The sequence below is a fragment of the Channa argus genome, chromosome 18, assembly GCF_033026475.1.
Source record: "Channa argus isolate prfri chromosome 18, Channa argus male v1.0, whole genome shotgun sequence".
Lineage (NCBI taxonomy): Eukaryota > Metazoa > Chordata > Actinopteri > Anabantiformes > Channidae > Channa > Channa argus.
Genome location: NC_090214.1, coordinates 19,692,501 through 19,718,741, shown reverse-complemented (window position 1 = coordinate 19,718,741; position 26,241 = coordinate 19,692,501). Strand labels below are relative to the sequence as shown.

Here is a 26,241-nt window from a genome sequence, read left to right as displayed (position 1 = left end):
GGACTAATATGGAATATAATAAAGGTTTGATAAACAACAAAGGACCATGGCACAGGAGATTCCCAGACAAATTAAACATTCAATTCAAAATAATAAATGTTTCTAAAACAAAACCAAGGACAATGGAAAATGTGTGAGCCTTGGTGCATCCAATTGGCAGCAGAGCAGACGTGCTGAGCTTGGGCTGGGGCCCCTCCTCCTGTATCCTCAGCTGCTGGCTCCTGTACGCTGACCAAAGAGGAAAGAGCAGGAACAAAGCAAAAAGAATACACAGGAGACATCACCGGCAAAGGAAAGACAATGTGTCCGTCCCATTGTTCCACTCTTTGATACCATGAATGTCCATGTTCTGAGAGGTGCAACACCGATCACGTTAAAAGTCACGTTATGTTTGTTGAAAGTCTTTGAAAAGATACAAGATCTTTCCTACAGATTACAATGTGACGAGAAGACAAAATAACTAGTCTGTGTATGTGGCAGTTAATATAAGGCGTTAGCCATCTGAGCATGACAAACCAAGTGAGTACCTTACAATTTAGATAAGTGTCTTCTTTGTTTTTCAACCTCTATGTAGCTCAGTAAACATTCTGGAAGCACAAAGTCACATTTTGTTCAGTGACTTTTCTTATCGCTCTCATTTGTGATTGGAGTGAAAGTTCTCCTTAACTGTTGCATGGATTGTCTTGAAATTCTTTCCAGCCCCCGTCTGTACTGTGATTATTGCTAGAAAACTAGGAAACAGGAATAATATTGTATATTAGATAAGCTGTGGATCAGTCGCCCATGAATGACGGGGTCAGTAGTTGGATTTCCTTTTACTTCAGGCCTCAATTCTGCTTGTTACAAGATACCGAACATCCACGTAGTAGCACCTTGAATGTAGCAGCTGTCTACAGCAACTTCTCTATGGGATCAGTAACGTATAAAAATTCAAAATTAGCATTAATAGCATTCTGAGTTTAACATTTATCTCAAACAGCTGTGCTTTACAAAGCTGTCAGGGCTGTAAAGGCAGTAATGGAAACAAGTCTGACAGAGCTGAAGTGTGATTCTGCTAGATGAACCTCCATCACCAAAATCTTTAACACGGATGTTTTTGAATAAGTAAATGAAGACAAAGTGGTCACTTGCAGTTTTTCCATTCTCTTATTTCTTTATTTGTTGGTGCCGCAGTGCGTTCACAGACCCAGAGCAGCCACCAGCAGCTCCCACAGCAGGAACAACAGAGCTTTTTGCAGGATTAAAAATATATTAAAGAAAACGTCAAGAGATAAAAACAGAGCATGCTGTTTAGCCTTTTCTTTCAATCAGCGAATACTGTCAAATTTTTTTTTAGACTAAAACTCAGACATCAACTCAAACTACTTTTTTTTTTATTAAGTGTGAATTAATTTTCACCAGGGGCATATTCTTCATACGCAAACAATAACATTGGTTTTAAAACCTAGATTTTCTTTTAGAATTTCAGATTTAACAAGAGCCGTCATATCAACAAATCCTCATAGGGTGGTTTATATGGGATCATGTAAGTTATTGGGAAATCATAAAGGTGTCTCAGTGTTAATATATAAAGCTAGCTGGATTCAAATTTATAGCATTGCAACTCTGGATTACTTAAACCAGGTTTTAAGAACACGGCCAACAACCTGAGTTGTTGAGTCAAAGTCTCACAGCAAGCTGAGTGGGAAGGGAAACGAAGCAAAAGGATTTATAAGGGAATTTTATATTAACATCATATTTGGAAAACTTTACTTTAAAAAAAATCTTTTTGGGCAACTACTACTTGTAATCAATTATACAGAAACATTCATACATTAGATTTAGACTATGAATAAATTATAAATAGAGAGGGGAAACATGCAAAATGAGGTAGGAAAGAAAGAAAAAGAAATAGGTTAGATGACAGAACAGTATTAACAACAAATATAAGGTGACAAACTTCCAAAATCCTCCACAAAAAGAGCAAGACACTTTCAGAGGAAGTGAATTCTACTTTTTTTTTTTAAGGAAAATTTTTCTATTTATAATTTTTTTAAGCCTTTTGTTGTTTGTGTTCAACAAATATCATTGATGTAGTAGTAGTAGCAGCAGGATTTTATTTTTTGAATGTTTAAATTTTTTTTGCGCTCTGTTTTCCAGCTACAGGGGATGATGGGAACTGATCTCAGGACAGCTGAACAGCTTGGGGTCAGGCTGGCGACCAAAACCACCTTAACCACTGACATCATTTATTTCCTTCTGCTTCTATTGTCTTGATATTAATATGACTTAATAATCTCTTAACTTTGTCCTAATATTTTCTTCTTCACCATGTTTGGGTGACTGATTTACCATATGATTTACCAAAACATTGACCATATTTTGAGTATTTCCATTGGAGGATTTCAATTTGGAAGGAAAACAGGAAGTGTGATGTCAGTGTTGAGGTGGTTTTGGTAAACAGCTTCCTTTTTGGTCTCTAGGAGGTGCTGGCTGGCTGCAGAGGTGGGCAGGGGGAGGTGCTGCCTTCCTGTCGGGACAACAGGACACTGCAGAAGCTCAGACCTCCTTCTCCTTCGCCTTCTCCACCTGTTGTTACTGCCCCCATTGTGGATGTTGCTCCCTCCTGGATAGTGATGGTAGTGGTGACATCTTCATTGTAGAGGCGTTTAATGGCGTCGTAGAAGTCGTCCACTTCCATCTCCTCCACCTTACACAAAGGCAGAATCATATTGTGACTCAGGTTTAAGGTTGCATGTCCTGAATTTATTTATTCATTACTTTCCCTTATGGCATATTCACATTTCGAGAGACAAAGCGTTTTCCAAAAGTGTTTTCGTATCAGCAAGATAATACTTTACTAGCTAAGCAGCCTGTCTGCGTTTGTCTGGCATCGATATGAGGGTAACGTGTTATCGTACAATTTGGGAAATTTAGAAACGCCAGTAAGCTGACAAGTTTTTCATTCAATTGAAACAATGGTCAGCACTTATTGGCTGGGCTGTGGGCTTTGTGCACGAGGTACAATGCTGTGTTGAACAAATTTGAACTTTGGTCCCTGCAGATTTGGAGCTGTGGAGCTTTAGTGTGAATTTGCTTTTACTTGATTGATTACTAAGTTTATTACTTATATTAAATGTTTATTACAAGTCTATGACATGTCAAAAGTGGTCAGTTAACACAATGAGAAACATTCACATTTCAATAGTCAAAACTAGAGACATTAAGATTTTTTTGAATAAAAAACATCTGTAATGAATATGTCTCAAAATTGTTGGATATTCATTTTATTCAATTATTTGAGCTTCATCATTTCCAAACCTGTGTATGAAGTAATTACCTTGCGTTTGGTGGAGGCCTTGCAGCGCAGTGTGACCCTCTGCAAGTGGTTGAGAGGGGGGATGTATTTGGATGGAGAGAGCAGAGCTGGGGTGCTGCAGTGAGTGAAGGAGGAGGCTGTACTTAGAGGCAGCTGCCTCCCTTCCTCCTTCTCTTCTGCAGGTGGTGGTGAAGGGGCGGGGGAAGTGATGGTGAAGCTGTGGTCCCTGGAAGACTCCGTGTTGGAAGTGATGGTCCCTGGAGTGAAAAGAGGTATAGAAATACTTAACTTTGTGTACAGATAACTAACATTTGTATAATAATTTAAATAACGGTTACATCAGAAACTAAAAACAGATTTTGGTGTGTAAAACTTGGTCCCCCTTTAAACGTACCCAGCGTGCAGCAGTCCTGGGCTGGAGGCTGCAGTGTGGTTTGGCTCTGCAGGGGTTTGTAGATGTAGACGGTGTTTGGAGGCAGGGAAGCTCTTGGTGTGGAAAGACTACGTGCCACCAGCTCTCGACTCCTAATCAGCTCAGAGCTATCGATCTAAGGAGAGCGAGGAAACAACAATTTAATAATGCTTATGTTTTTAATGTCCCCTAGAGGCTGCACTGTTCAAACCCAATTAATTCAGTTTTAGGGCGGCGATTTCTAAAACAGCCCCCATTTGAGGAGAATTTCTGGACCTCCGTTATAATGGGCTCCAATAGTTTCAGACGGCACGCTCTCCACTTCTGGCCAAATACTGAAAGAACCCTAAGTCCTGCCACTATGAGAGTTACATTTCCTGAAAGAAGACAAAGATACCTACATTTTAATGTATAAATTGCTGATGAAAGATGAAAGCTGACTGAAGAAATGAAGAAAAAAGTTCATAGAAGTTGAAGCTAGAAGTTAGTGTGTGTAATGTCACACAGAGAAGTTGGAAATTCACCAAAATGTAACTCAAACTAAAGCTGCGATATTCAAAAACTGTAAAAGATATTAACAAGTGGAATACAAGGCTGATAGCTGAAAGCCTTGTGATGGTGGTGGTGAATGGCATCTCAAGGCTGAAGTTAGAGCAAAAATAGGACAAAGCTGAAGAGAAGCTGAGGAGCCTCTCGGTTCATTTGAATAAGAAAAAACATTTTAAAAATGAAAAAGCTGCACAAACATCCTTAACAAGTTTTGAAATTAAGTAGTTAAGTTCCAGAAAACGTATGGAACATCGTAATCATAATAATTAGGATAACATACTGTGACTGCTAGAAGCATTCGCAGTAGATTATTACAGCACAAATGTAAAATGTGTTAACAGTAAACCAACATTTGATATTTCTATATTTATACCAACTGAATAGCACATTAGTTAAAGCAAGAAATTTGATTAGCAATAATTTTTTTTTTAAGCGTTAAATCACATTTTTTAAGAGGTTGTCTCCTTAAATCTATATGGAACATATCAATGCCAAACCTTTGGGAATTCTGCCAAAATTATAGTTATAAGATAACTCATAACTGGATGAGACTTGTACATTCATGTTATCAACAACATCTAATTAAATACTGTATTTCTTGGTGGAGTAACCTGTACTTTTGTACGTAAAGTACATTTTAGAGCATGTAGTTATTTACTTGAACTTGAATAAAGACTGACTGGTTTTGCTCCTACTTTAGTGGAGTAGCTTCCAGGGACCTTTGTGTATTTGAAATAGCTTAGGACCAGCTTAAATGCAGCCTAACATGCAGGTTATGAAGTTGTGCTCTCCTGCTGAGTGTGGTCCGAACCCAACATCTGACTCAAAGTGCCCCCGGAGGCTCCACCCTCACTATTTTGCTCAAGGACAGAGTCAGGGACAAAGCGTTGGAAGTGTTGTGTTTACACTTATTGATTTTTTATTCCCACAATAAAAGGCTGCAAGGCCAAACAGAGTAGAGGATGTTTTAAAGCAGAAGGCTGGTGAAAGACTTCTCCAGAAATGCTGAGTTGAGTCACCTATAACTGAAACCTACACTGATCAGGTGTAACATCATGACCACCTCTGCAATTTAATGCAATCAAGTACAGTGGCTCGGCCATAAATTCGACTTTTACAAGACGTTTACGATAAACACATATTAGAATTATCCCCTTTCTGACAGTTTCAACCTAAAAACTGAGAAATGATAATCTTGTAAAAGTAGAATTCATAGCAGAGCCACCATGTGTGGTTACATTAAATTGCACAGGTGGTCATGATGTTCTGCCTGATTAGTGTATGTGGGTTTTTGTTAGTCTATGATATAAAGAGTCTAATTATTTCCCCTGCTCTGGTTCCCCCTACTTCTCCAAATGATCTCTCTCCTCTGCTGCACTTGGGCTGCCCTCTAGCGCTCTCTGCTGGCCACCCTCAAACCTTCTGGCTTCCCTTTGTTTTCCTCCTTCCTGAGTTGCTCATGAAAACAAACACAAAAATCAAATAATAAACAAATAAGTAAATATAACTATCACATCTACACTGTCAGTCAGTAAGCTTAAAAGGAAAAAATGTGGAGAACACATTGGTCAGATACAATTCAAATATTATTTTTCTTCAGGGTCTATTTTTACATCAACAGCTTCTACAAAGACTTTTTTGCTTTCAGCTTTATAATTCATTAAATTCAACTCATTTAAGTTTCCCAGAGTCCGAGAGACTTGTTTTGTTAATGACGTAAGAGTACTTCCACATTTTTAAATGTCGACAATGTAAACAATACAGTTTGAGGAACTACATTAAACTTGTCAGGAGTTTCCCCCTTTGTCACATTTTTCCAGAGAAGCACAATATAAGTATTTGCTGCTTCTCTAGCCACACTTCTGTATGGTCACATGGTTTGGTCACATGATATACAATACTATGCAAACATCTTGAACCACCAACAGCTTTGCTGTTATAGCAAGGATGTAATGACCTTGCATCCTTGTATTTTCTTTCTCGATATATAAACAGAAAATAGAGAAAATACTGACAAAATGTTAAAATAACAAATTGGCATCTACAGGCAAAAGTCAGTATTTACTGTGAACATATAGATATCTATCTATCTAGACTATACATAAATATGGTCATATAAGCATTGCTAAAACAGCTAATCTAAGGGTGGCGTAAGTGTTTTTTTTTTCAATTTAAATCAATGAGGATGTTGTCCTAAATGTTAACTGTACAAATACTGATTGAATTTAACTGTCTGTATGTACATTTTAATAGCCTACTGACTTTGGTGCAGCTTATTGTCCAACAGATACTTGCTTCAAATACACTACTAACTGTCCTCGTTCAGAACTACAATTTGATTTATTGATATCTTGACATGATATACGGGGCCTGGTGGATCAATGGGTAGAGATGCAGAGGGGAGTGTGATCGAATCCCACTCCACCAGGTGCGGCCCCCAAAAAATATCTAATAAAACAATTTTACTACATAGCTGAAATGAATCCACTGGTAAATATTTTAATTGAATTACAAACTCTACGTAAAATAAATAATAGTTCTAACATTAAACAATGGGTGTAGTTTAAAAACAACAAAGAATAAGTCACTAACACCATCTCTAAACCACGGCTACAGAGGAAGTAGAGTGGAGGGAATTTTGTTTAACTGGTTGCAGATGTCAATGTTATCCTAGATAGATGAAAAATAAATAAAGATGGTTGGGCAAATATACTTTGGCGGCAGTAAATTTTTATTATATATTGCTTTTAACACTGTTCCACGGTCTAAAACTACAACGCTCAACTGTCAGAGAAACTACAGTGCATCGCTGCGATTTGTTCTTTGTGGCTCTGAGTTTCATAAAATAGGAGTCACACACTTTCCCACTCTGATTTAAGAGTGTTTTGACTAGATTCACTTTTGGCACACAATTTCCAAGAATGTTTCTATAATGTATGATAGACCCAGGTACCTGTGCCTTCCTCAGCAGCTCAATGGTGAGAGCCAGCCAGTCAGGACAGCAAGACTCCAGCTCCAGGGTGATGAGGGCCAAAGCGAGCATGGATCCTCTGAGCTACGGGAATATAATAGAGACAAAACAATGAGGTGCAATACGAGCCAAAGCCACCACACACATATAGGTAAAATAAAATAAAATCCATAATTAGCCAGTATATCATGTTCAATATAAACTATTCCTTAAACATACCACTGTTACACAATTACAACATAGGTTTCTACAATGTAGGGTCAAAGGAGTTTGTGTGTCTGTTTGCATTTGTTTATACCTGTATGAGCGTGTGGTCGGCCAAACAGTAGAGGAGTCGTTGTGTGAGCAGAGCGAGTTGCGGAGAGCGGTTCAGTCCCAACATGGAGTCCAAAAGCCCAGAACGACACAGCATCACCATCGCATGGAACTACGGGAGAAGAAAGGAAGGAAGATGAAGATTACAAGAAGTAAACCACAAATAGTTTGATCTGAACATTTTACAACTTTAAGAGATACTTGGGATACTTTTGGCAAGTAGCAAAAAATGCACAATAAAAAGATTCGTGTAAAAAGAGTAGCTCCAAATGTCTGTAAGTCCATATCTTTTTTGTTTAGTATTTTTTGATTTTACTCATGCTAATGGCTCAAGTTCAGAAAGCAATGAAAGCTGAAAGGCTGGATAGTGTTTAAAATCTAATGATGATCAGAATCAAGAAAAATAATCTAAAAAATCAAAAGCTGACAAGACACAGATTTTACCACTTAACTTGATCTAAATTTATAGTATTGACTAAGAGAAAAGAAAAAAAATAAAATAAATCACTCTAACTTTATCTCTGAAGCCTTCAATTTTAGCCCAGATCGTGTCAGATACAATGAGAATGTGTGCGTTTGTGTGTTAAGTACAATGTGCAGGAAGTCCAGTGCGGTCGCAGTGTGCAGATCCCAGTTCAGTTTGTCCAGGATGATCCTCTCCATCCTCAGGATCTCTGAGGGAGAGCAGCCACAACTGCTGGATGCAACCAGCTCCTTCAGAGAGGGCACACACTGACACACATGCACACACACAGTTACACAAACAGCTCTAAGACAGCTAAATTCAGCTGCTACAGCAAACTTTAACACTTATTAAAATAGAACCATTACTTTTCCAGACAAGCTTGTTACATCTTATTGTCTGATTGTATGTTGTTTTTGTTCACCTCATCCTCCTCACACGTCTTAGCTGCCAGGAAGAAGCAGGCGATGGCAATGCAGCGCAGGTACTTTGGACGAGCCTGAAGAGAAATTAAAAATTATATGTTTACAGTCAGTTTCTCAACACTATGTTGGGGACAACTTGACATCAGGAGACATCCCTGTTGGAATTGTTCGTTGTTATGAACTATCATTCAATCTTGTGTAGAACTTTCACTGTCGCTTGCACTTCTCGCTCAGTACTCATCACATTTCAACACACATGTCGTCATCTTGCCTGATTAGATCTGCTCTTATAAATAAACAGGAAGTAGCTGTCTTCTTGCATACTGTAGATTCTGACCTCTAATGATGCTATTGCAGTTTGGGAGGATGTAAACCCTTAACATTAAAAGATCAGATCAGATCTGACCAAAAAAAGAAAAAAAAAGGAATTGAGCACTAGGGCTGGCAGTGTGAAAGTAGCTTTTGTCTTGTAATTCCACATTATTCCACTTATACAAAAGTGACAGTAATTACCCAGAAAAGGCAGTTTCAAAATGTGTCACAATAGTTTCTATACATGTGAAAGTGAACGTTCTCTCTCTCTCTCTCTCTCTCTCTCTCTCTCACACACCTACGATTGTGACCTACAATTTTAAAACATCGAAAAACAAAGTACAATAGTTCCCTCTGAATTGTAGTGGAGTACCTCAAAACTGTACACAAGTATAATACTTAAGTTAATGTACTTCATTACTTTCCACCACTAACTTAATCTAATTCTAAGCTTAAATTTCAAAAAGGACCAACCAAAATAGCCAATAATGGTGATACTGACCAAGAACACACACTGTATTACATCTGATAATCCTGGAACATTGTTATCCTCAGCTAAAACTTCCTGTCTGTGGTGTGGGATGCAGTCATGATGTGACAGAACATCCAGTACTGACACTTCCTGTTATTGCGTACATGCTACCATCAGCTGTGAGGCAACTGAAATGAGCCTTACCACCATAGCAGCTGAACAGTGGGAAATAAAAACAGATCTATCGAGGCTTTCTGGTACACTTGTTCACAAAAGTAACGTCTCTAATAACTTTGCTGATAAAAATGCATCATAGGACTGTTCCAATAGGAATAAATTCCTGTATCGTTGTCAGGGGTAGGGAATCCTAGGTTTCTTGCCATTTCTTGTCTATGTAACAGTTCATAAAAGCAGCTTTGTTTGGTAATTTACATTTCTACAAATGCTTACTTCGAGAACTGTCCACTAGTTCTCGAAGGGTGCATTTACCTTGATGGGAGCAAGGAAGCGGTCCAGGATGCTGACAGCTAACACCAGGGTCTCTGGGTATAGGTTGAGTCTGCTGTGGAGCTCCATCAACCACCGCACGGCCTCATCACGCTGGGCAGGGGAGATGTCTGTATCCTACAACAGACAACAAAGATAACAACGGTGTCAGCATCAACTTCATATGTTGGGTATGCTTGTGCTGACTGCTGGAAACCTGTCCATGTTTCCTCACAAGAACAATTAAATATAAAACCAGATTAAAACCAGGTCACTGTGAAAACTCTAAAGCAGATTTTCCCAGTAACGTGAGCTTTATTCTGTGCTTTGGACTCCATTTGAGAATAAAAAAAGGGATACTTAAGATAGATAAAGTGAAGTTCACACCTACTTAATCTGTAGTTCAAATGTCAACAAAATGAGCTCTGCTTGCCTGGAATTGTAAAATGTAATACTTCATTATTCTAGAATAATTCTAGAATATGTTAGCAGACATGATCATGACTAAAATCTTTAAGATATCAAGAAAACAAATTAGGAAAAAGGTTTTTCTCTTAAAAACAGCTGTTTTATGGCATCACTTGATATCTATTCCAGGGCAAAACAAGGTTAGGCAGGACTCATTGTACTAATCCAAATTAATCACCTGGATTTGTATACTTAGAAAGGGCCTAGCTGAGTCCTTTGACACCGACATAATTCCTTTGAAGAAACAAACAATACCTTAAACCACCAGGGCAGCCAGGCCAAAACCTGCTACTAAATTAGCTTTAAAAACCATCCCATTCATTCTACTCACAACTGAAACAATTCATCAGCTGATGATCACTTGTCATAATACTATGCTCTGTGAAAACAATACCCTGTATCTGAAGTGTTTATTAATATGCACGGCATTAGACTTTTGCATACTTTGTGATGGGCTTGTTCTAACCTGAAGCAGAGACCAGGAAAAAAACATGACCAGGGTTCAACAGGGCAGTGATACAATACACCTTTTGTTCTGAAACCCCTGATAAGGACAGTGCAGAAGGACGACTATGAGGTTACAACAGTTCGTTTGCACAAAGGCTGGACCGAAATCAATGAGGTCATGTTATACATTTGCCTCAGTAAGAAAAACCGACAAAATAAAAGGTTGAGAGACAATTTTTCATTATAAGCTACAGTTTTAGTGGATCAAGATACTTGCTTGCAAATCCTTCGCACTGATTGTCTAAAGTATGAAACTCACAAACACCACCAGATGCTGGGACTTCCTTCCTACTCAAGTTCCTGCTTATTTGGAGGGTCTTCTACTAATAAAATGGACAAATGCTTTCAAGACCACCTAATGATTTTGAGTTTTGGTTAACATCTTTGGGTTATCCTGTATTTACTCCGGTGAAGTCTTCTCTTGATTGTTGACTCTGACACAGAGTTATATCTACCTCCTTGAGAGTGTTCTTGATATGACCAAGTCCAAAGGTTTCTTTTTTCCATCATTCATCAATGTTATTATCTGGATCTCTAGTGTGCCAACTTACAAATCGACCAATGAGTTGGTGGTAAAACTGGTGAGCAGTAAACTATTTAAATATTTTTGAGCTCTAAAATTGGGTGTCTTGAAATAAAAATGGTTAAAAAAATGTCATTCCAAGATGGTTCAATAAAACATTTCAAAATTAAAACTGACAGTTTACACATTAAGCAAATAATTGTTCATAACAAATCAAATGTTGTAGCATATAGAGCTAAAATTTGTTTTACTAAAAATACATTGCCAAATATTTACTGTCAAGAACAAACACTGCTTTAACCTATGCTGAAAAGGGGTGTTCACACAAATAACAAAAAACTTTTTTGGCACTTCTTCCTGGTATTACATAGCTGAGAAAAAAGTTCCAATTATATTTGTAGAGGTTTTGAGATCTGATGTTTGAAAACTTAACAGCAGCATGTCTTTCCATCAGTAATGTTTCTGTTAATGCTTGGATGTCACATTACAGCAGTTATTACAGCAAGCTGGTGTCATTTGGTCAATTATGGCTTGGGTACTGCTTTATTTGTATGTGAATGTAGGTTAGGATCAGTATTCCCCAAAGCTCCAGTCAGCACAAACCAAGCACTTTTGCCAACCAACCATAGATTACAAAGTCACAGATCTGTCATATGATAACTGGGTACATGCCAGTGACGCTAAGGCAGAAAAACTTAAAACCACTGGTAAAACCTGCCAGTATTTGGGATGGTGACCATTTTCTGGTCATACAGCAAGACCAGCCAGCATTTTCTCACATATCAGTCAATGAACCAAGACTTAAGCTTAAACATAACTTTCTTTTATTAATGTCCTAAATGGAATAACGAGTAAATGGCAGTCCCCTTTAGACCTTTGCATGCACTGTCTCCAAATACAAAGATACAGCCATCAGATTAAAAACACCATTCTTAACTTTTCTAAATCTGTATGCTTGGCAGCTCATATGTAGAGTAACAGTACTCCCTTAAATAAAAGCATTCATTAATTTCCCATAGTTCATCAAGAGATAACTATTTATTATTGGAAGGAAAAGGGTCAAGGAATGAGATTTTACTTTGGGAAATCTAAATTAGAATCAAGAGTATGTCTCACTTTAAAAGAGATGGCAAATAAATTATCACCTTGGATTAAATAATATATATATAAAAACATGCAGTTCAGCAACCGTGTCTTAATTTAGGGTATTTTAACTCGACAAAAAAAAAAAAAAAAAACAAACCAAAAAAAAGCTGAATGTGCATTTTTATTATGTTAGGGCTAAGTTTCCATCCCCTAACATCCATGTAGGGGTATTAATCAACAATACATTTGGATGTCAGCTCAGTCTTTCAGGTGTCTTTCAGTTGATCAAGTGCATTTCTATGCATTGTGTAACTGAGGGACACAGGAACTACAGTACTTCAGAGAAATATATTTAATTCAGTATAGAACACCCAGCAACACTGCTGTTGCCCAGATCACTCTTACACCAATTTAATTGCCGACTAAACTGGGGCAAAGACACTGATAAGGGTCATAAACTGAGACAGTCAACCTGTCTCAGCAGCACCATTAGCATTTTAGAGGCCTCTTCACTATCAAGTCAAAACTATAAACATGCAAACTCGATGACTAGACAAAGAACAGACGGTTGTTCTTTAAATACAGACAATTTTATGTATATATATCTTAATATCATATGCAACATTTCAATAGGCTTTACATGAGCAGTAGCTCCTCACTCAGCTCAAACATGGGGTGCATCCCAATTCATTCCCCACCATTGAAATAATTTTTTCCTTGTGTCTTAGTCCTTCTCACTAAAAATGCATGAAGAGACGCATCAGACATCTGTTTCTATCAAATCCGATGCCAGTCCTACTTTGACAATACTGTGGTGGTGTTTGGAGCTTATTTACCCATAGACACACAATCCAGATAGCAACATATTTTATAGCAACATGCTTTTTACTGAATTTGCCTTTACTGATAATATGTTTGTAAAATAAATATTTATTAGCCTGTTATGATAATGTGATTATGCTTTATATTTATGTAGATAAACATGTATTGAATAAATGTTTTCGATAAACGTAAATTATATCAATGCAGACTGTATTTCTACTCAATGAACAGGGATATTCAGCCTTATACGTGATTGAATAAATGGAATGATGACAGTGATAACTTTTGAAATGTGGATATTGCTAAACAACAGCACACTGCTTTCCTAACCATGACAATATTATTGATCGTAAAAAATTACAGATCATGAAGAGAAAAATTTTATCTTAAAATATAAAGTTGTTTGTGGTGCTTTTGTCAATCGACACTTAAAAAGGCACACAAAAATCTAAGTCAATCAGAAATATATATAAGAAGAAGAAGAAGAAGAAGAAGTGTTTACCGTTTCATGAGATAGAATTTCTCAGATTCCACATCTTACAAAATGTTAGCCTCATGCTGGTTGAGCAGATAGGCTGAGGTTGGAAATGTCTGTGATTTGGAGGTGTTAAGATAAGTGACAATGACAAAAAGAAAGCTGACTGCAAGCTCTGCTCATTCTCATATTTCTCAAAACTAAGCCTCAGATATTTATATTGCAATGGGGAGTGAGGATCAAAGGCTTTTGGACATCCTTTAAAATAGAGGACCGGAACAAATTATGGGGCAATGGGGGTCTAAGGAACAATCATATCAGACTTGTAATCTAGCCCTGGTCTTTACTTATCTCCATGATAAGACTATATGTTTTAATCATTAGTATGCATATTCTGATCGAGTGTTTTAACCCCATTATCTATACCCCCTATCCTGTTAGGGTCACAGGGCTGGAGCCAAACCCACCTGTCACCGGGCAAGAGACAGGGTACACCCTGGAGAAGTCAACAGGCTAGAACAAGACCACAGAGACTTTCACACCTACAGGCAATTTAGAGTGACCAATTAACTTAACTGCATCTTCTGACTATGGGAGGATACTAGAGTATTTGGAGAAATCCCATGAAAGCTCAGGGACAATATGCAAATTTCACACAGAAAGTCCATAGCCAGCAGGTGGATTTCCAATGGACTGAAAAACAACAGACTGTACAACAGAGAACAGTGTTTTCCCAACTTAGTGAATTTGGCTGCAAAGAGAAAGCAACACAACAACAACAACAGGAACTTGACATAAATGCACACCAGTGACTCAGCATCAACAGTAAATCTGGATTAACAGTTGAGATTATCCTTCTGCAAATTCTATTAAGCCCCTTCAGAGCAGATGTTTATGAAAAGAATGTGAAAAGCAACAGTAGACAGTACATACAATAAAAATGTTGGAAAATTTGAAAAAATGTTAATTAAAGTCCTTCCCACCATTATCAACACACATTTCTTACATCTGTTTTGTGATGATATTCAAACTGGATTTTGGACATTCTACATGTGCCATATTCACAGAGATGTTAAAAATAAAAAAACTTATGAAAAACTGTTGTTGCTGTGATAACTTTAAATAGTTGTTCAATTCTCTTAAACTGCTAAATGCACTCCAAATTGTATTTCATTCCCTCAGGTACATGAAACAACCTGCTGCCACCACCACTGCAGCTTACTGGGTTTTTTCCCAGTAAGCTGCAGTGAGTGTATTAATGCAGCCTTATAGTATTTCACTGATATCACTTCAGCACTCCAGGTTTTTTCTCTAAAGATTAGTTTCTAGAGTTATCTCAGTGTCAATAGTAATAGCTTAAATAGCATGAGTACCTTGATCACATAAGGCTACAATGTACTTCACGGGACATTTTGGGAGCTACAGTACTGCAACAAGATCTACAGTAGACGTGTTACAGTAAACACATGCAACACTGATGCAGGGTATATAAAGGATAAACACACGTAGGACAAGTTTTTCTTGCTTACTGTTGGGAGTATAACAAAAAAAAGCTTGCTGACAACCTTTTTACCTCCATAAAAATGAAGACAAAAAAAATAAAGAGTCACATTTCACATCACTAATCAAAAAGTATGTGGATAATTTTTATCAATATCATATGTAAGTTTTTAGGCAATTAAGATTTAAAAAGTCAAGACAGTAAAAGAACAGATGCTAATACAAGGCAAACATGCAGGTTCACTTCAGGCTTTAGATACACCAGTCTGATTGGTCAAAAAGTCTGAACCCTTTACTGTGTTGTAGATTTATTTAATTTAATTTAAATGGCATCAGACTGCCAAAGAAACAAATAGAGCTAAATGAATCTGAATTAGTGGAGTCAACATATTTCAAGTGACAAACCCTGTAAGATACCTGTGAAGTAATTTTACCGCTATCTTACACCATCTAAGAATGTAAACTGGGTGAGACCTGACCGGGGTGTGATGAAACAAAAACACTTGTGACATCATGTGTGAGTAAGTCTTAAAATGTGCAGACTGGGTGAACCAGACTAGGTGATACCAGCTGAGTGTGATGGATGATGTGAACAATATGAGTCTTGCTCAGTGAGTCAGTGGAACGTTGTACATGTAGATTTGTTTTAACACCTTGCAGTGTAACATCACATAATGTAGCTGGAACATTCTCCATTATAAGATCTCAGTAACTCTTGCTCCCTTTACTCTCTCACATATCATGGAGGGCTGTGTTTTTTAACTTTATTCAGCCTGAGCCAGTCCCTCTATACAGTATTTCTGTCACAGTACAGATGCTCTTGTGACATGTCACTGACAGATCTACTATATGATTTTTTGATTGTTCTTACTCTTCTTATACACCTTCTGAAATGTGCTTTTTTTGTTTGCAGATGTCTAACAGTAAACATAAAGCTCTGCAGGGTGTAATTCATTTGATAGGGTACACTTGTATCACATTTAAAATGACTGAGTTTAATATATCCATCTATCTTTTATCTGTAATTTCTTATCCTGCTCAGAGACACAGGGGGTGTTGGTTTGGTGTATTGTAGACAAAAAAAAAAAAACTAAAAACATCACGCATCAAACTAAGTGTTAATGTGTTTACCATACATTTTTTTTCAGTGTAGATATATGTTGTGTCATTTCTTATTTGTAATACATCCACAACTTCATGAATGGAGGGACCCAGATGTAAACATCACCTGTGAGGAGGGCTTCTTTGGCACGTAGATCTTCCACATCGTGGCTTCCATAGAGGTGGCCTTTTCTAGAAGAAAAGACAGCCTCTGGCGTCCCCAGGGTTCGGTGAACTTCATTCTTGCCTCCCCTGGTTGAGCCTACCTCCCCACTGGATACAGCTACCTACAGGGTCACATAGCATGTCAGAATGTCACCCACTCCCCAATCATCATCTTCAACAAGAACAGGTGAACAGGCTGAATTTAAACTTTAGACAAGCAATGCCATGTAACCATACTTTTACTCATTATGTAATTTCATGGCAATATGATTTTTGTACCAGTGTGATTCCTCAGGAACTTAATTATTCACCAAAATAGATCTTGGTGAATACCAGACTAATAGAACAAATCATGCAAAGCTGACATCAGAGGAAAATTCTGGGTCATATTTGTTTAGGGAACGAATGTTCTGACGGTGTTATCGGTCCTTTTGCTACTTGTCAACTCGTTTAGGAAGATTTCTCAGGTTTCTTTCTCTCATTAGAACCAACTTTGTACCTTCTGTGACATCATGCAGCATAAAGTTTTTAACTAACAACTTAATACATTATTTTGGATCTAGCTGAATGAAATCAAATCAGTTAAATTATTGTAGAACGTCAAAGAGATCCAGGCAGAAACTAACTTTTCAGTTTGTGGGGAATGAAAGCTTCCGGGCGTTGAAAGCTTCCGGTAGATCCCACTTTTTGGGAAACACCGGGCCTCCCGAGGAAGGTGCTCTGCTATTTCGGTACTTACCAAACGTCTTCTATCATCATTTGCTCGTATGCGACTACTCCCTGGAACCAAGCTACCTTCACACTCGCGCATGAATAACCGCAGTGTTTTTCCTGTATGTCGTCCTCCCCCTCCCCTCCCCTCCCCAACCTACCCCCATGTATCCTGTTTACTTTCAGCTGCTACGTCTAATTTAGTCAGAAATAGCCAAAGATTCTAAAAAATGTAAATACTGGCGTCCCCCGAAGCGTCGCTAGCAAATGGCTAACGTTAACGCTAGCTGTGCTGTGTGACGTTGCGCACAAATTTGCAATCACTAATGTTAAAAAACTTATGTTAGTACACTCATTCAGTTTCACATTGGAGAATGCAGAGTGTGTTTACTGGGATGAGTGACCTAACTGTACAGCAGGACATTTAAATGGCTGACTCAGACCCAGTAAGTAGACGAAGCACCAAGCTAAGCCTTACCTCCCCTGCGAAGCAGACAAAACCACAGTTGGATTTCATCCGGTCCACTCAATTCAAGGATAAATGGAGGGGGTGAAATCGGGTACCCGTTCTCCTGTTTAATCGTCCATCTTTTTTAAGTGTTGGGGATAAGGGGTTGTAAAAAATATATAAAAATAAAAGAACGGAATATAGACAGATACGTCTACTTCCGAGGAGGAGACTAGGGAGGAAGAGAGAAGGAAACAGGCTCCGCCCACCTTCAGACATAACGGTGGACTAAACAAGGGATTTCCTCTAGTATGATAATAATAATACAGTTTTAAAGTGCTCCACACAGCAAAGACATATTTAAATGATTAAAAAAAACCCTAAAAACACAGGGTTAAAATAATAACAGATAAAAAGAAATAACAACGCTCACAGTGCAATCACACATCACCGCAAATTTAAGAAGGCTCTGTCACCTTATTACGACCTCAGACTGCGAATTAACCTCAAACACCAGTTAACCTAGATAGTTCACCTAGTTCAAGATGAATATACAAAACAAGATTGATATAGATCAGACCATCCTTGAGGTGGGAGAAGTATTTGTCTTAGGAATGACCCTCATGTGCACCCCTTCTGTTGTAAAACTGGGCAACACTCCATCCTTGTGTAATGTATATGAGGTTGGGGATGTTGTTCCCCACCAAAGTAAGTTAAATTGTTAATGTTTTTTTACCCCTTTTTTGCACCATTACAGTAGACATTTAACGCCGAAAGACTTGACTAATTAGTTAGGAGATTATGAATTATAAGTACGTAAGAACTAGTGGTTAGCAGAAAAACGTCCGTTTTTATCGAACTACTCCCTATAGAGACTTTCAATTTAGTTAACTATATCTCTTTACATGTTAGCACTGCAAAGAACGCACAGCCAGTTTGAGAGCGTTCGCAGACGTTCATTTTGACATCTATATAGTCTTTTATTGTGGACAAGACATTGTCAAAAAGCACTACGTAATGCTAAGATTGCGTCAGGACTCTATAACCACTGGCCAATCAAAGCGTTCAGTTTTGGGCGGACTATTTGAACGTACCAAATTACGGCAAGCTGATTGGCTAGCCCCTACCTCAGTCACAGGGGATCGTATGAGTTAACTGGCAGTTTTTATATCTATTCCAGTGACATTTATCGGTGGATTGAGAAATAATAATACACATCTGGTATAGATTTCTTAGCTATCTTGTTACAAATCAAGCCAAAACAAGGAAAAAACAATAGGCGTAAGCTCTGCTTTGTGTCGTAAAACCCAAAAGAAGGTGAGTTCTATTCTGAAACCCAAGCCTTTAATTGGTTGATAGCGTGTGACGTCGATATGTGGGCGTGAGCGTTGTGAACATCAACAAAAGAGAGAAAAGGAGAAAGGAGAAAGACCAGAGAAGACGAAAAGGAAATAAGATACGTATATAACAGCTATGCGGAATTAACTCGCAATACCAGGTAGGGTACACCTTTATACTTCTTTTTCGAAAGATGTTCCACATTGTACGCCTACTTACTGAACTGTTTTGATATTTGATTTTAATATTTACTCAAATGAAAAGAAAATAACCAGTGAATAGTCGACAATCCGAAGTGCCGTTATCTATCGTTAATATTATAGCGTTAACTAACTTTCAGTAACAAAAGAGTCTTTTTCCTGTTCCCTAACGTTATATTTACATCACAAAATCTCGTTATAAGTCGAACAGAACCGACAGAAATGGCACTGAAGTGCATTTTACTTTCTGTCTCTGTAAGGAAATGTTAGCGGGATCAAGGAATGTTTATCTTTTTCTAGCGTGGTTTTAAGATCGAATCAAGTAGTTTACTGTAGGTAACTTGTCACTACAATATTCTTTTGAACCGTGCAGCACGAAATGTTTATCTGCTTGTCTGTTTTTGGTTTCCCCTGGCTCCTAACCACTGGTATCCAAAGCGAACCTTTTAATTGCGTTATATTTACGCGGAAAACACAACACGCATATTTTGTTTGGTTAAGTACAGCGATTATTTGTCGTTATTTACTTCCAAAAATCGGTTTTGCATCGATGTTACTAGTGTACACTACAATTTGAAAGACCTTTTTAACGTTGAAGGATAGAAAAAGAAAAAGCAGCCCCTCCCCCGCTCCGACCAGAGGATTTAAAATATTAGCTTAGCTGCGGTGAGCGTTAGCCGTTTCGGTTGCCATGAATTAAAACGGTAAAAATTGTGTTTTTCTGACTGCTGCTCTGTGGGTCAAGTTGGTTGTTTATTAACAGAAAGAACCTTGAAAAAAAAAAACATTTTTTTTTTTCGGTCAAAGGACAGAAGGCGTTAACCGTAGGAAATCTGACACTGGAGTCCAGCTGAGGGAAGTGGGCTGGACTCAGCTGTGCCCCCTGTCAGGATCGAAAGCAAATGTAGGCCGATGATTTACAGTAATAATACAGCAAAGATACAAATGGGGGGGAAAAAGAATAAACATGGCGGCATAAAAGGAAACAGTTAGGACACGTAAAATTTATCTGACCTTTCCATAATTTTCCAATAGGTGCGAACGAAAATTAGGCTGTTGCATCAGATTACTTAAGAGAAAATAAACGTGTAAGCAGATTGCTTTTACAATTAGTAAATGGATAGTTTGGACTACAAAATCCTTTAAAATGTCGAAACCTTTTAAAGACCCAAGGCAACATCGAGGTGTTCATTTTAGATTGTCAGATTAAAGATTAAAAACTGAGATACAATTGTGGGTTTATGGCTTGTGTTTTGGAGTGATCCAAGAAGATTCTGAAAGTACAGTGTACTATGTTATGCTCTGGGGCCCAATCTTAACATTTGTCTTTTTCTGTTTTGCAGTAAAAAAAATACTGTAGTGACAAGTAAAGATCACTTCCTCAAGTGCCATCTGAGACATGGATGCCTTCAAGCTGATGAAGGAGCTGCGGGTGAATCATGAGCAGGAGGTTTATTATATACCTAGAGAGACAGGACTCAGCCTCATTGAATCTACAGCACAGGTAAGTGCCTTTTACAAACTTTGATTATGGATCCACAATACATTCGATAAATGGTAACCTACAGTTCTCACAGATAAACTAGGTTTTTCAGCAGCACATACATTTTTTATTTTTTGTTTTCCAGGATGACAGTCGGATTTCGGCCAAGTGCAGAGATGCCAAAGTAGAGGACCTGTGGAGTCTGACCAGCTTTTTTGGTTACAGAACACAGACCTTTGTCCTGGCTGTTAACCTGCTGGACAGATTCCTGGCCATGATGAGGGTATGAGATGCTCAGACGTGACAGACACAGCACACTATCTTTAGCTTTTAGCAGGGTGTGGTGATACGTGTTAGCAGCTTATGCAATCTACAAAAGCCTGTAGTATTGATGTCAACATCAGACCATCGGAAGTAGATGAAAACAATTTGGTGAAAGATTTGTTTACACATAATTTCAGTGCAGTCATTGAAATGCATCTATTGCTATCGTTGGCATGTTCTCGGCAGCCTCAGTTGGCCTTTGATAATCTGGGATCATTTCACATCTTCTGTGAAATATAAATAATAGTATTATTACTCAACAATTAATTTTTGTACTGTTTCTACCCCTCCTTCCCCAGATTCAGCCAAAGCACCTGTCCTGTGTCAGTCTCAGCTGCCTCCACATGGCGGCCAAAGTGACAGAGGAGGAGTGCAACTTGACGCCTACTGACGAGCTCATTCGCATAGGACAGTGCAGGTTTACCGTGTCCGACCTCAGCCGCATGGAGAAGATTGTTGCTGAGAAACTCAACTTCAAGTCCAAAGCTATCACTGCCTTAACCTTTCTGCACTTGTACCACCAGATTGCACTTTCACACTCCACAGACAGGTAAGACCATCATTTAAAGAAAATATTTTGTAATTTTATGTGGATGTTCCTGTTGGTCTTTTGCCTTTTTTATTCAGTCAATTTCTATAACAATCCATTTGCTCATTCTGTAAATGCATAACTCATCGACGGTTTTCTCAGTACGAAATGTTTACAGCCCCTTGCTTGACACAAATTCAACAAATCTGAACCTCAACATAAAATACTAGAGTTCAGTTTTTCACATTATTTCAGTGAAAGAGCTGCTTGTTTGTCACAGCAGCTTTACTTAATGTAGGGCAAAGCCTCAGCTATCAGCTGACTCCAATGTCTGAAGTGCACGGATAAGATTTTTTGCCTGCTGCGGCTGGCACCATCACCTCACACTAACATAACAATGGAATATAGGTTTTAGAACTTAGCTGCACTTAACTTAAAAACACAGACGGTTCATGTCAGTTTTTACAATGTTTTCAGCTGCTTAAGTATTAAAAACTAAAACTTCTGTGTGTGTGTTTGTGTGTGTGTGAACAGAATCGGGACTCTCAGCTTGGAAAAGCTGGAGGCTCAGCTTAAAGCCTGTCTATGTCGGATCTCCTTCTCCAAAGCAAAGGTAGGAACTCACAGCATGTATCAAAAGGTCATACTGAATTACAGGAGCTTTGCAGTTAAATGATCCACCGAGAGATTTGTGTTAGTGTGACACACTGTAAACTCTCTGTTTTCTTCCTGCCTTTTTAACTGTTTGTCTGTGCAGCCGTCCGTCCTTGCCTTGTCTCTCCTGAGGCAAGAGACTGAAGCTATTCGGTCCGAGGACATGTTGGAAATAGCCCATCACATCCAGAGACACTTGAAGGTAAACAGCCGTCACACTAGTGGAAACCAAAAAACGTATTTTTCCACAATAGAGGGAGTGAGAGCCTAAAGGTTTAATTTCATTTGAGTCTAGGCAAAGATCAACAGGCTTCGGCTTGTCCATTCAGGGGTCGCCACACGTTGATTTGGTTGTTACGGCGGATGCCCATCCTGCCAGAACCAAGCCCGCTTCATGGGAGCCTAGTGTTTCTTAAAAATAAAATGTATCTGCTCACAAATCACTGGATCATTGGCAAACAGGAAACATTTGTAGGATTTGTGAAGATTGTAATTTGCCAATCATTAACATGACAAACAACTTCATTAAGCACCTACGCAGCCTGGAGGTGTCTTAATTCTGTTTGATTTTGCATGAACACACAGCGCTGAATGGATGTGTAACCAGATTCTCAATAGTAGCAGCAGTGGGAGAGCAATTATTTATTCTTAGCCCAGCTCAAAACAAGTTTTCTGTCAATGCCTCTGGTTATGTAACGTGGAGTTGTAGTGTGTTGTGGCTGAACCACAAACACAGTGTTTTCTTTCTTGGAAAATCCCCAGTCTGTTTAGTTTCATTTCAGTTTGACATTCCTACCATATTTATACAGTCATTGAGCAGCTACAGTGGCATGTTGACATTTTCACTGAAATTTGGATTTAAGCATATTCCCCTTTGGACTTTTAATATTAAATATAAAAAAATGGATAAACAATTTTCACCCTGTGTTATTTTTAGGCTAAGGTGACTTTACTGTAGATCTTAGTATGCTTCTACTGCATTGACACTTTGGTTCTTCTCTTTGACTTTCCAATTCTCCTACTTAGGAATATTTAAGGTAGAGGTGTCCCATACCCTGATCAGGATTCAGAACAAACCTGCAAAATCAGTTTTAACCTGGTTTCACTTACCCTCCTGACCTGGAACAGAAATCCAGGTTGTTGTTTCCAGTCAGCCTTTTATAGCACTGCACTCTTAAGTAACTGGGCTATTTTAAACATACTGGTGTCATTTAATGTACAGGGCAGAGGGTCAAACTCTGTAACTGAATGGCTGTGTTGTTTGATTTCAGATTCCAGACAACGAGCTGCTGATGTGGAGCGAACGCGTGGCTCAGTGTCTGTCAGATTACGCCTCTCCTGAATGCTGCAAACCCAACCACAGGAAACTGCAGTGGATCGTGTCACGGCGGACTGCCCAGAACCTGCACAGCTACCGCAGTGTGTCCGAGTTGCCCACCATACCAGAGGGCTGCTGGGATGAGAGCGAAAGGTTAGAGCCCTAATCACACTGGATCAAGATACTGTCAGGGCCTCAAACACACTTGAGCAAATCAAACCTTTACTTCTGTAAGTGCACCTGATAATCTGACCAAACAAGAACTCCCACTGTGCTTGAAGCCAAACATGAATTCAAAGTTTTGGATTCAGTTAAATTCAAATACTGTCATGTGACAGCTCACAGCAGGTAAACATCAACACTGGTATTTAGGAAGGAACCAGACACACCCTGTGTGTCACACCATGCACAATGTTTCTCTTTCCATAGCAACAAAACAGAAAAAAGGACGCAACAATTAGGAGTTCTACGTAATCCAGAGTTAGTTAAAGAGAAAGGAGCAAATTATGGGGCCATCCCTTGTTACAGATTAGCACAAAGTTCAAAGTTGATGGTCAGCCAGATGCAAATTATCTAAACTGTTCAGCCTAGAGTTTTTACTTAGTACTCTGTGTGTGTGAGGCAACCAGCTGTGCGTCAACACACTGGTCTGTTGTGTTGTAACAACACACACACACACAGACCAGCCCATTTAAATGTCTGAGCTTCACTTGTGCACGGGCCACTGGTCACGTCCTGCTGACACAGACTTCCATGACATCACAAGGTTGAGAATGAGTCGTGTTTACGTAATCTGAAAATTCAGGAGAACTTTTGTCAAAGTTGGCTCACGAATTCACAAATTAAGCAAAAGCAAAGTTTTCCCGTCTCACTCTTGTGAGCAGAAATTATTAACCCACAGAGCAACTCAGTCCAAAGAAAACCAAAAAGCTGATGATCAAACTCATTTAAAAAACCTACTGTTAAGGATTTGTGGAATAACTATGAATCTTTCTTTTGAAAGGAAATCTTTTAGAAAACAGAAAATCACTGCACACTTAAAAAGGCCATTATCAGCAAATAGTGGCCCTGTTTCATTTTCATGTTACATTTCTAATGTAAGGTTAGAAATTTAAATAGTTACCTGATAATTACAAAACCCATTTGTGTTTGTTTGCACAGCTAATAAAAAGTTATGCTAAAAAGATTTATATTTTCAGAAAACAAGACATTAGGATGGGTTCCCAAACTTTTGAAGGCTAGTGTATAATGTTCAATTTTAAATGCAGACATTCACCAGACGATCAGCAGATGTTAAGCCAGCTGACTCTGACACAATCAAAGAACAAAGAACAGCTGATAAAGGCGCGAGCGTCATTCTCTTTTGCTAAATCATGTCTTCTGTCTCAGTGTGACAAATGTTAACAGGCTAAAGAATTTTAAAATTCTCAGGCATTTTCACTGTATTGTATATTCTTACTTTTCTACATATTTATTGGAGAAATGTACCACTATACCGTATGAGACTATTAGCTGTAAGTGTGACAGTGTATGTCTGTCTCTTGGTCTACAGTGAGGACTCATGTGAGGATGTGATGAGTTCAGGTGAAGAGTCTCTCAGCAGTTCTCTGGGCAGCGATGGAGAAGGGCCCTTCTTCCCTCTGCACCTCCGCCACCAAAAACACAGCCAACACCTCCTTGCCTGAAGCCTCCTCCACCCTGTGCATTGTCAACCCCGCACCCCTTAATCTTTTATCTGACGTATTTAATTCATTGTTTAATAAGCTCTGGTGCTGGTGGAAAATTGCACAACAACTGGCAGCTGAGCAGTCCAGACTCTTCCTGGTAGAATCTTATTTAGTATGTAGACACATTGGTGCATGTGAGATGTCACATTCCAGAACCTAAGATTTTAGGGATTTACAGGGAATGTTTGGCAGATTGACTGATCTGTAGGGTGCTGAGCCAGCAGACACTGTAGTTCTAATTGCTTGTCTTTCACGTCAGAGTAGAACCAGTTTACTTACCAATTTACTAGAAGATCATTGGCCAAGATGTTGCTTATTTAATGTTCTTTTTGACTGTTAATAATCTTTGACTTTTAAGAATACAGAGTTTCCTTGATGGCCATGATTGAAAACTAAATTGCAGCATTGTTTATCATGTCTTGCGATAACAGTGTTGTGATTGCCGGATCTGGCTAAAACGATTCGGCTGTGGCTGTTCTGATTCTCTGTAGTAAACTTTATTTGCACAGTTTTTTTTTTTTTTAGTAATTTCAAGTGTTGCAGAATCAGAGTTAACAGCAAGCTTTCGTTCAGATTCAAAGTGCACTGACACCACAGGGTGTTCAGAAACCTGTTAGGTGCGTGTCTGTGGATGTGTGTATGTATGGGTGTGATTTATGTTTAAAGTTGCCAATTTTAGTATGTAGCTTAAAAAAAAAAGTTGGTCTTCTGAAACTGTTCACAAAGAATGTTGTATGGAGCAAGATAATGCTGACCGAGTGTTAAAAAAATGCCTAATACAAAAACATGTAAAACTGTAAATGATGTACAAAAAAAAAAAAAATCTGTTAATAGTTTTTTGTAGATATTAAGTTATTTATTCTTTTTGTCACCTGTACTGAAAAGTGAAAATCCTATAAAAATATTATTTTTAATCTTTTGTCTACTTGCTTTTCTTTTGCTGTCTAAAAATCAGCTTTCTGCACCAACTTATTTTTTTTCAAGCCCTCGAGTGAATCCGATGAGACAGATGAATTAAAACTTAGAGACAGGTGTTGTACTCTCTCAGGGCTGCACAAGCAACAAACATAAAACCCTTTGCAGACATTTGATACACAATATATCGCCATTATTTTCTATTTCAAAGATGCTTTTCCAGTGTTCCTCATATTCCACTTTA

At 38.4% G+C, this 26,241-nt stretch overlaps 2 protein-coding genes across 3 annotated transcripts; one reads left to right on the top strand and one right to left on the bottom strand.

Moving 5' to 3' along the window:
- Window positions 1–1,127: 1,127 nt before the first annotated feature.
- On the bottom strand, window positions 1,128–17,760 carry ccni (cyclin I). Of its 2 annotated transcripts, none has more exons than XM_067483554.1 (10): window positions 17,540–17,760; window positions 16,313–16,472; window positions 9,707–9,841; window positions 8,433–8,507; window positions 8,137–8,277; window positions 7,529–7,657; window positions 7,213–7,314; window positions 3,693–3,846; window positions 3,320–3,555; window positions 1,128–2,689 (listed from the first exon to the last, which is right to left on the bottom strand). In XM_067483554.1, exons 2-10 carry the CDS (start codon window positions 16,424–16,426, stop codon window positions 2,459–2,461), a joined length of 1,317 nt encoding a protein of 438 aa, XP_067339655.1. In that variant the 5' UTR covers window positions 16,427–16,472; window positions 17,540–17,760; the 3' UTR covers window positions 1,128–2,458. The 2 variants fall into 2 exon arrangements, with proteins under 2 accessions (XP_067339655.1, XP_067339656.1); XM_067483555.1 differs by lacking the exon at window positions 17,540–17,760 and adding an exon at window positions 17,090–17,106.
- Window positions 17,761–18,856: 1,096 nt separating this feature from the next.
- ccng2 (cyclin G2) lies at window positions 18,857–25,996 on the top strand. Its single transcript, XM_067483556.1, has 8 exons — window positions 18,857–19,007; window positions 20,391–20,551; window positions 20,676–20,813; window positions 21,154–21,404; window positions 21,918–21,996; window positions 22,141–22,239; window positions 23,309–23,508; window positions 24,908–25,996. Exons 2-8 carry the CDS (start codon window positions 20,447–20,449, stop codon window positions 25,038–25,040), a joined length of 1,005 nt encoding a protein of 334 aa, XP_067339657.1. The 5' UTR covers window positions 18,857–19,007; window positions 20,391–20,446; the 3' UTR covers window positions 25,041–25,996.
- Window positions 25,997–26,241: the final 245 nt, after the last annotated feature.